General features: G+C 39.5%; 1 protein-coding gene across 1 annotated transcript; it reads left to right on the top strand.

The window, feature by feature from the left end:
* LOC141456830 (uncharacterized) lies at positions 1-2,145 on the top strand. The gene is made up of 2 exons (XM_074133122.1): positions 1-269; positions 827-2,145. Exons 1-2 carry the CDS (start codon positions 261-263, stop codon positions 2,012-2,014), a joined length of 1,197 nt encoding a protein of 398 aa, XP_073989223.1. The 5' UTR covers positions 1-260; the 3' UTR covers positions 2,015-2,145.
* The last annotated feature ends 9,617 nt before the right edge of the window (positions 2,146-11,762 follow it).

Below are 11,762 nucleotides of genomic sequence, written 5' to 3'. Positions count from 1 at the left end.
AACATGTGTTTTTCTAATTAGAGCTAATTTCAGATCCATTTATTTGGTGATAAATGGGTTATTGGACATTATTCCATAAATAGTACCGAAAAAAGAACGTTCGGAAAACAAATTTAAATATCCTAACTAGTTTGCACTGGAGAGGGCAAGAATTAGCCCTGCAGGAATATAATTCAAGGAGCTATTCCAGTGAAAGGTAGTTATCCCTATAAAAGGACCAGAATCTGTATCACCCACTGACAGTACACTGTACCGCAATTATGAGGCAGGTAAGTTAACGAGGTTTATCTTTTCCCAGAGAGTAGCCAGTGTTTAGGAGGAAAATGTTAGATCGTAGAGGACCGTTCGACATTCACTATTTTAGAGCGATAATTGCCATTTCAAGCGAGGAGTTTTTGTGAAATAACTAGATTTCTATTAGATTATTAATCTTAACACTGTAATACATTTTATTTTGAATCAAAACATAGATTACTTACTATTTTTGGGGGGGCGCATCGACTGCCACGGTCATTAGCGCCCCTAATCATTTTGTGCTTCTCTTTTCTTTTGGTTCCTCGAGCTGGGTCAGCTCGCAGAACCTTCTGACTTTCAAATTCAGCACCTGACATAGGACTTAGAAAAATGTAGTTTTTTAAAATAATTGTTTAGAAGATAGTTAGTGATCTTTGGAAGAGATTGCGTAATGTCACAGATATTTCCTGCAAATTGTCACGTCGCAATAATTTCTCATAAATGGGTTAAGAGAGAAGTTGAACAGAATGAAACTTCTACGTCGAACGCTAAGAAAAGTTGTTAAATGATAATTTTCTTTTTTATTTTCCAGCTATGTCTCCTAGTGCTGTTAGCCTTAGTAAATTGTTCGCCCCAAAACAGGAAATTCAAGTTTAATCCAATATTCGAGAAACGCCAGGTAAGTCCTGATGGAAGAAACAAGATACTTGTAGGAGCGGCGGAATTTTCCATACCCACAGCATCATTGCCACTTTCACCATCACAGTCAGAAAGAAACTCAAATGACGATGTCTTTAATTATCCATATCCACCAGCGCAACCTGCACCACCGCCAAGGCCGTATCCACCGCCGGCAGAAACGGAGCAGCCAGAAACAGAAACACCTCCGCCGCCTGAACAAGAACTGAAACCATATCCTGCCGCAGCACCGCCTCCTCCTCCTCCTCCTCCTCCTCCTCCACCACCACCACCACCACCACCAACAATTGCACCAGCTCCACCAGCATCAGAATATGGACCTCCTGCAACTCTACCGCCTCCACAGCCAGCTCCTGCACCACCTGTAGTTCTTCATCCATATCCACCTCCTCCTGCAACAGAAGCTCCAGTAACTCTGCATCCATATCCACCTGCAGCTCCACCAGCACCTCCTCCACCTCCAGCACCACCAGTTCTTCAACCATATCCACCTGCAGCTCCACCACCACCACCTCCACCTCCTCCTCCACCACCAGCTCCAGCACCACCACCAGTTCTTCAACCATATCCGCCTGCAGCTCCACCTCCGCCACCCCCACCTTCTCCAGCTCCAGCACCAGATCTTAAACCATATCCACCTGCAGCTCCACCACCGCCTCCGCCACCTCCACCTCCAGCTCCAGCACCTCCAGTTCTTCAACCATATCCACCTGCAGCTCCACCACCGCCTCCGCCACCTCCACCTCCAGCTCCAGCACCTCCAGTTCTTCAACCATATCCACCTGCAGCTCCACCACCACCACCTCCTCCAGCGCCAGCACCAGCACCAGAATATGGACCTCCTCCAATAGTTGTTCAACCATATCCAGCAGCAGCACCACCACCACCCCCGCCACCACCTCCTCCTCCTCCGCCAACACCTCCATCCGCTCCCCTTCCAGCACCAGCAGTTCTTCAACCATATCCACCACCTCCTCCGCCTCCTCCTCCAGCACCTGCTCCACCAGCAGAACCAATCACAACTACCACTGAACCACCTCCAAGAAAGCCAGCACAAGTTTATGGTCTACCCCCATTTTAATTATTATAAATGTTGAATTTAAAGATTATTTGTAAAAATGTTTTAATTTTTTTAATGTTTGTAATTAAAGTTACTATTATACCGTATAGATCTGTATAATAATCTCTATCTCTCCTTGTAGTTACTTTTTTTTCCGGCGCATCAACTGCAGGGTTATTAGCGCCAACCTTGTAGTTATTTATTATATTATTTATAAATGTATGAGGAGATTATATGAGTGTAAGCGATAATTATAGAACTCACCGACCACCATCTCTGACAAGAAAACATCTCTTTAATTTCGACCATACTTCCAACCTTGTTATCCATTTGGAAATGGCGGAGTGAGAAAGCGAGTCAGGGAAGATGATGATACGTACCCTTAATAGTCTGAAAAGCGGAAGGAAGAAAGGTCGACAAGTGCTTGAAAGTCATCATGCTTCTAGGGCGGGCACCATTGTGTGCTTAAAATAAAGAGAAAGATCATTCGTCGAAACATAATAAATAATTCATGACATCACCGACTGAACGAGTGAAACAGTAAATTAATTTTCCGCTTCTTCATTTCTCTAGAAGGGTGTACTTCTCTTCCGGCCAAGCAAAAGGGAGATGATTCCATGAAGGGAGCGGAGGGAGAGAAAGTAAATGAGAATGCGAGAGAGGATGCCACTAAAGAGGATAGGGTCTTTAACATGAAGCACTCTTCGTGGCGTCACCAGATTAATACGTGGAAATAAGATGCGCCCCCCCTTCAGTTAGTGCACTTGGCGCTAAGGTTTATACACCCTTAATACAGCCAAATAACCGCATTTGTTTAATTGACGATTTAGCTCAAGTCACTGTTTGCTTGAATTAAATAGGCACCCGGAAACGCTTGGTATTCTACTAACTTCCGCCACCCGCCATTCAATTAGATTCATCCCCAAAAACTGGGTCCATTTAATAAGCGTTTCAAAGCTTTAAGTACATTTTAAAATAAAATTAAAACAGTTTGCACATTTTCCCACGCTTTTTAGTAAAACTTTTGCCTCTACTTCCGGTGAAGAACTGTTTAAGAGATGATTGTGGTAAAGCGAGAGGTTCAAGAGTGTTTTTATACATATCCTTCTCTTATCTTTGTTATGCTTTTAAAGTTTAATTTTAATTTCATTTTTAGGCTGCTAACAAAATTTTATTAATTTCTGTTTACAAAAAGTTTATATTTTACGAAATCTAGAGTGGAATGATTTTCGATAATGACTTTATGAGAGTTTGTGAAAAATGTTCGGAAGTATTGCGATTCATTAAAATTTTCGTCAGTTTCCATCGGAGATAGCCGCATTGAGCTGTGTGTGTTTATCTAAAAAAAAAAAAAAACTGAGAATTACAGGTTCAACTGCAATCCTCTTCCTTGTTCAGATCTGGTGCGCTATCTTGGGCTCTACATAGGCAAAAGACTCACGTGGAACCCAGATACTAGACTTAAAAGGCAAGCAATGACAAACGTGCGAAACTGTATTACAGACTACTTGGACGGCGCTCCAAATTACCCATTGAACTCAAACGCTTAATATACAGCACTATTCTCAAACCTATGTGGACTTATGGGACTAGAGCTGTGGGGTTCAGCCAAACCTGCAAACATACGGACTGTACAAGACATTTCAGGCAAAAACTACTGCCTACAGATAGCTGACGCTCCTTTCTACGGTGGACTAACCTCACTCTTCACTACGACCTCAACATTCCCTTTATAGACCAACTCGCCAAGACTAAATATCAAAAATTCCATACTGCTCTCTCCACGTGCTCCAATCCTCTAGTACAGTCTCTCGCCTCCTCTGACATCCCTAATAATCCTCCTCGCCGACTGAATTGCCAGTGGCCCCCCCCCGACTTCCTCGCAGTCTGAAGGCCTAAAAATCATATCCTGTAGAAAGTGCTACCGCTGGGCAGTTTCTTTCCTCCTGCCTTTCACGCATCCATTTATCCTTCATTCTCCCTATTTACTTATTGTATAGTATATTATACAGATTGTAAAGAACAAAATAAATTAAAAAAAGGAAGCTGAAATATTACATAAAGAGGATGTAAATACTGCTCAAAACTAAAGATTTAGGAAGTGATCTTTGGGACAGTTATCTCAATCTTCTAGCTCCCCTCTTTCTATCTCTCTCTGTTAAGGGTTCCCCAGGAACCTGGACCAAGTACCAGGAGTTCATCTGAAGTAGATACATCCACCTTAGTACACTCCTATTCACTTGAATCGGGAACTAAATTTGAAATGACCTGAGTAGAGGGGACTCTCTTAGGCGTGGAACATCTAGGAGATTACAGCAAACTAGCTTATCTCTTCCCTAGACTTCACAGGCGATCCTAGATGGTTGAAATCATAACGTGAACATCAAAGGATAGTGAAAAAATTTCTTTTAATAAATAACAGGTTTCGAAAAAAGCAATTTGGTCAGGAAACCGATTTATTATTTACAAAACGAAATATATAGATACAGCATCCAGTGTTTTTTACCGACTCAGCGTGTATTACCCATAACAACCCATAAAAACAGGTAACAACAAAATTTTTCACAATCATAAATTTAAGAGAAAGATTTTAACAATTTAATAAAATTATTGCAAATAAATATGAACATTAAGCATTACATTATTATCTTGATAATAATGGTTAATTATAAAACTATTTAGGGTAGAAAATTGCAAATGTCGTAGTGTTGATCTGGGGACAGTCATTAGTTCCGGGATAATAATAGGTGGGAAGTAGTCAATTAAGAGTACGTAATGTAATGACTTTACACACGTTTGAAAAGCAAAGAGAAATAACTATTCAGGGAATTCCTAATTACTTTTGATTATTCCCTCAGGCAGTTTATACGCAATGAGATGGAAAATTTAGACTCCAGTGTTAAAACCTCATTTTAAACCCTCACTTTAAACTACGTTCCATTATTACATTGTTCATCTATAATGTGATTTTATCGCCGTTGGAAGTTTTACTGAAATAAATAAATCGCTCTAATAGTTACTGAGCTTGTTCAAAGATATTTTAATTTTTTTTCTTATTGTAAAGGAAAACCAGTTTACCTTCTGTGAAAAATAGTAAGTAAATGATATTTTCTAATGGTTCGAAATTGAGTTTTTCACGCTAAGATCAAGATTTGAGAATCTCTGAATTCAAATTCATTATCGTTTTCTCGATGATCGTTTTGCAAGGAAAACTAACAATAATAGATAATTTGGATTATTCAAATGACTCATTGGAAAACAGCTTAATCAAGTTGCGTCCTGAAACACCATTGTCGCTACTATGTTAGTGTTTTCTTTTTATGTTTCGTAAGGTAAGTGGCCAATGTGTAATTGTGAATATGGGTAGATGAGCTCGAGTTTGGCTGTGGGTACGCTAAACCCATATAGTTGCAGACATCAACTATCTCTGCAGACTCCTAAGCATGTTGTATTTCGAAACTTTTTGTGATGAGACAATATTGAATTGTAGTTAGTGTTGTGAGCTACTTGGAAACATAACGGCATCCCTAATCTTTGTCAGGAAGTCAGCAGCAATTCAATACTTTAGTCACCCTTGATTGTGTATTGAACAAGTAGTGGTTTGTTTAGTAAAGCCCAACTCAATGCCACAAAATATTATTATGGTTTTTTTCACGTACGAGGGTCGTTTGAAAAGTCCGTGCAAAAATAAAAACTACTTAATTTTTTGGGGGTAAACCTTTTTTATTTTTCAACATAGTCTCCTTTTAGGCTTATACACTTCGTCCAACGCTGCACTAGTTTGTAGATCCCTTCCGAATAATAGGATTTGTCCAAGTCTGAAAAATAGCCATTCGTTTCTGCAATCACCTCCTCGTTTGAATAAAATCTTTTTCCCGCCAGCCATTTCTTCATATTGGGGAACAAATAGTAGTCCGAGGGAGCCAAGTCTGGAGAATAGGGGGGATGTGAACCGAGTTGGAACCCAGGTTTCTATTAATTTTGCGGCCACAACTGCTGAGGTGTGAGCTGGTGCGTTGTCGTGATGGAAAATGACTTTTTTGTAGGCCAATCGTGGGCGTTTTTCTTGCAGCTCGGTTTTCAAACGGTCCAATAACGATGAATAATATGCACCTGTAATAGTTTTACCATTTTCCAGATAGTCGATGAGGATTATTCCTTGCGAATCCCAAAAGACAGTCGCCAAAATCTTTCCGGCCGAAGGAACGGTCTTCGCCCTTTTTTGGCGCAGATTCCCCCTTGGTAACCCATTGTTTAGATTGTTCTTTGGTCTCAGGAGTGTAGTGATGTATCCATGTTTCATCCACAGTGACGAAACGACGCTTAAAGTCCTGCGGATTCTTCTGGAACAGCTGCAAACCGTCCTTGCAACACTTCACACGATTTCTTTTTTGGTCAAGCGTGAGCAATCGCGGCACCCATCTTGCGGATAGCTTTGTCATGTCCAAATATTGATGCAAAATATTATGTACCCGTTCATTCGAGATGCCCACAGCACTAGCAATCTCACGCACCTCCCACTCTTCTGTCATCCATCACCATATCATGGATTTTATTAATGATTTCTGGAGTAGTAACCTCAACAGGGCGTCCAGACTGTTCAGCATCACTTGTGCCCCACTCCGAAAATTTTGAAACCACTTATAAACTGTTCTAATCGAAGGTGCAGAGTCACCATAATGTTTATCAAGCTTCTCTTTAGTCTCCTGAGGCGTTTTGCCTTCCATAAAGTAGTGTTTAATCAACACACGAAATTCTTTTTCGTCCATTTTTTGAAAATCACTCTACTTCCTCGATTCAAACGAATGCCAAACACAAAGAAATAGACCGATCTGGCTGAAACTTGGTGTGTGTTCTTCCAAGAGATGCTACTAACTAAACATATCCTCGATACGCGCCAGTAGTGCTATCTCTCTGACTTTGCTTGGACTTTTCAAACGACCCTCGTATGTATCAGTGTTTGTATATATGGCCCCATTCTGGAAGGAGACAGATGGAGGATAAGGACCAACAAGGAAGTCAGTGACCTTTATGCTGATCAGGACCTAGTTGGCCTTATCAAGCAAGGAAGAATTAGATGGTTGGGTCACTTGGAACGAATGGGGGAGAGGAAAGAATAGCCAAAGAACTCTTTCTTGGACATCCAGGAAGGGCTAGAAGGAGAGATGAGGCCCCGGGTGAGATGGCTGGAGCAAGATCTAAGAGATTTGGGTTTGAGAAGGTGGAGAAGAGCGGCCCAAGAGCGAGGTGAATGGCACGATATTATTGAGGCGGACAAGGTCCTTCATGGACTGTAGTGCCAAACAAGAAGATCAGTGATTGTTCATAGACCTTTAGGTGTCTATAAGGTGCATTATGTGTATTATTCTTGCCTTCCCAGACTCCAAAAAACTTCCAACTTTAGAATGTTTTAACTTGGATTTTACAGCTAGACATTTAGCAGGAATTAAGATTGAACGTGGGTTATGTAAGCTCATTAAGCATTTCTCAACAACAGTATTGAGTTAAACATGACTAAGAAACAGACAGAAGTTATGAACTTTACTTAAGACTTCTTGGTCCATACGATCCATAACAAAATTCTGACCTAAATCTGGACTTAACTTTTAAAGGAATCCATTCTTTCGAGTCCGAAATTGAAGAGCTTGGTGCAAAAAGGAGTTATCTACATTTTTTTTCAGAAAATATGTTTAGTGGCGCCCCCTATTGTATGTTCAATTCTACATCTTTTGGTGCATAAACGAGTCTTTATGCAGACTCGCTTATTATTACTTATTCTCTAACCTAGGCTAGATTTGGAGCAAAAATGAGTTTTCTACTGCAGATAACTTTCTTTTGCTCCAAACAGAAAAGATGACGCCATCAATCAAACAAAAATTTTTATATTAGGTTTATTTAATGTTTATATTAGGTAGATATTATTATTTTTCTTTTTGACAGGCATAATAATATATCTAACATTCGCTTCGACAAGACACAAAATGCCACTTAAAAGCTCAAAAACAAGAAATCTGTTGACTAAAGTACTTAATATGTACTCAAGTTTTACTGAAAATCATGATTTTGGTGCAAAAAAAGAGTTAGCTACAAAATAACTTTTGCTTATAGCTAGCTTAAAAAATGCCCTAGAAAGTTCAAATTGAGCCCCAAATGACCCCATCACAATATTATATTAACTAATCCTTACAGCAGATACAACTTAAGGAATACATCTTAAAGCACATTTAGTTTTTTGTCCTTTTTGCACCAAGCTCTTCAATTCTCAAATAACTTTTAACATCGTATAATTTGTCATTTTCTTTTTACTAAAAGATAGAAAATATTTTGCTTTAAAAAATAAAAACGTAAAGAAAATGAAACAAAATAAACTAAATAATTTCTAAAGGAAGACCATAAATAAAAATTGACTTTATAAAATATATATAGCTATAAAAACAAGTGTATAAAAATCGAATAAACTCTTTAAAGCATAGTTCTCTGGGTTTACAGTGTACAGGAGAGACCTGCAGTAGTGGGGTAGATACCATTCCAGTTCTGGGCATGAATTATAAAATAAGAGAAATATTACGGAAGAAACCAAAATGTCGAACAGCGTGAGAAACGCAGCTTCCTCAAACTGCGGGGCCATTGCCACGCAGTGATCTCTCTCTCACTCCCTACCCAGAATCCCATTCGCCTTCCTTTATTTCTCCTCCTTGGGTTTTTATTTTAGCCCTATAAATTTCACACGTTCCAGAACAGCCGCAGACCACATACTTCTTTATGTGTGCTCATCTGCTGAATATTGCATGTGCTCGCAACACACAACCTTCACGACTATTTCTTCTACTGCCACTTCCATATTCGCGCCCCCACTCGACTCACCTATCAAGCTATTTGTACTACTGCAAAAATCGCGTTATTTTATCCATGTTCTTCTAAGCCAAGAACATACTAGATCTTTTTACTATACACGTTTTTTTTTTTTGTAGGGGTTTTTGTTTTGTTTTACTTAAGCTCCTACTTTATTGGCAACAGATTCCTCCCGTTCTTAGAAGATAATTCCTGGACTCACTTTTACAATTTTTCGTAAATCATTTGAAGCAATTAAGGATTCAAAAGAAAACTAGCTACAGTTTTTCAGGCTGAGCTAGCTGCAACTAGGTTCTGTGCTATCGAGATTAAAGGGCGAGGAATTATTAATTCCAAGGTCGTAATCTTCTCGGACAGTCAGGCTGCTCTACGAGCTATTAGTTCCTACAAGGTCAATTCAAGGCTGGTTTGGGACTGTGTTGGTGCCCTGAAGGAAAACTAGTGACCAAAATAAGGTCTTTCTGGTGTGGGTACCTGGTCATTCAGGACACAAGGGGAACGAAGTGGCAGATTTATTGGCCCGGGAAGGCTCTACGGGACACTTCGTTTTCTCGGAGCCCTGTTTTGGGGTTTCGAAATGTGTTAAGTCTGCGGCCATTAGCTTATGGGTGCAGAGTAGGGCTCAGGAGTAGTGGCTTGCCACCACTGGGCAGAGACAGGCGAAGGAGTTCATCAGAGGCTATTCGCCGAGGCTGGCCGTCAGAATTAATCCGTCAAGGCCGTGTGGGGCTATAAGGATGATTGTAGGGCTTATTAACTGGCCACTGCAGGCCCAAGAAAACACATGCATCGCCTGGGCCTGGCAGATGATAGCCTTTGTAGGTACTGTCAGGAAGAGGAGGGAGAAACGGCACTGCACGTGTTGTGTCAGTGTGAGGGGCTCTTTTGGCTATGGATGTTACTTCTCGGGGTAGTGAAAAACCAAGGCCTGAGAGCTTTGCCCAGGAGTCACTCTCCAGAATTATAAGTCTGATTAAGCGGACGGGTCTGGAGGGGGAGCTCTAAAATCGGGGAGCCACAATTGATAGAGGGGTCGCGGTGGCGTAGGCCTTCAGGGCCGCCCTAATTTAATCTATTCTTACTTGGCGAGCTGATCGATTATCAAGTTAGCGATGAATCGAGAACAAATTTCGAGATCTTCTTTTCTCTTACTTGAAATATCGTTATCCCTGTTTAGTTTACACTGGAATTAAGCGTTTTGACATCATACAGCGTAAAGCTCATTCACACCACTCATGTACGACAAAGAAAGGTTTTCATATTTAAATTGTCATTAATGATAAACAAATTTTAACTCCGCAATTGGAGAAAAGACCCTAAAACGGAAGTTCATTTTTACTGAAAAGATTTGTCTTATCTTGAGAAATTTTCCAAAATTAGCTTCCATGATTTCTCTCTCATGCTTTTTTCATTTGCACCAATGACAAGGCTATTCCTTGCACTCACAAAAATCCGTCGCATGATTCCTTTAGCCCCATTCATTTTGAGTCTTGGCTAAAGAATTAGCCGAGCTGTAAGAGGCCAGAAGTTAAGAAGGTATTGTTGGTACTGGGCTCGCTTCTGGGTCTAAACCTTGCGATTTTATTTAATGGTTTTAACATGATAACATTATAGCGAAGTGCTTTTGATAATCGGCTCCGTCCACGACACCTAAATTGGTATTTGAAAGTAAAGTCTGCCTGAATAAGTAGGCATTACTTTAACTTTGATTTTATCTGCGTTGGCACGCGCAAATTCATTGTATCCCTGCGATTTATTTTTATGTTTTATAAGATTTACCTTAAAGCAAACTATTTTTTTCAGCTGTTTACCTAAACAACTTCTCGCCCACCCACACATTTTCTTATCTAGAAATATGCAAGGACCTAAATCTAACCTAAAAGCCACTAGACTCAAAAGACTAAGAACTAAACAGACGATTCAAACTTATACGCGTAGTTCTCAACAAACAATCTAAAATTTCCCTAAACAACCAACGACTAAAACCTCCCTGGACTTATGGAGCTGAACTTTGAAGCTCTCAGCCAAAGCTTCCAGTATCTACAGAAGTAAATCCCTTCCACGCTTAACTTGCTTGGAATATTGATCGTAGAATCAAACTGGCCATATATTTGGACATAACATTATCATATTATTGTTAAACAGCCCAAAGCCCAAACCCTCTCCAAATATGGTACTTAGAAAGCACCGGGAGGTATTATCCAGTATTGACGGAATATCAACATTCAAATTTACGGAGCTCGTAATTCGAATTAATTACATAAATTGATAAGTTATCATATATTATTATAATTATTCTGTTTTAAAAATAACTTTAGAATTATCAATTAATAAATTTAGATTATACAATATTGGAATGTTCTCTTAACCAAATCCAAGTTAATTTTAGGGTGATTAGAATCAAAATTAGAGTATTATCAAGGTAATACTAAGAAAGATGATTAGCAAATCGCTGAAGGCGATTAGATAATTGACTGGAGAACGGGAGAACCTCAGTATTACATGGAAGTCGAGTCCTCAGAGTTAGGGAAAATCTTCCGCCGTAATAACATAGGATACCATCTTAAGCGACGTAATCATTCAGCTACCAAAATATACACTAATATTAGGATATCTCTCGCTGTAGTTGCGGCAAATAATACCCTGGCATTATGAATATTGTAAGTATAAATCCAATTATTCAGATATGCTAAATTTTTATTAACAATTACTCATTTACGAAGTTATGAAAATTTTTCTACAACTTCATTCTCGTTCAGAAATTTTTTTCCAGCTAAATAATGTAACTGGCACATGACTTTCTTTTACTGCAATTCTAAAGATTCTAATTAAAATTAATTAATAGCTAATTTTTTCAGGCAGGACTTAACTTACGAATTAAGTATTGTGGACAGAGCGGAAGCACATATAGTATTAC

Source organism: Rhodnius prolixus, unplaced genomic scaffold, assembly GCF_049639745.1.
Source record: "Rhodnius prolixus isolate KJV_2025 unplaced genomic scaffold, Rpr scaffold_10, whole genome shotgun sequence".
Classification (NCBI taxonomy): Eukaryota; Metazoa; Arthropoda; class Insecta; order Hemiptera; family Reduviidae; genus Rhodnius; species Rhodnius prolixus.
The sequence above is the reverse complement of the archived record's forward strand: the minus strand, read 5'-3'. Positions and strand labels throughout refer to the sequence as shown.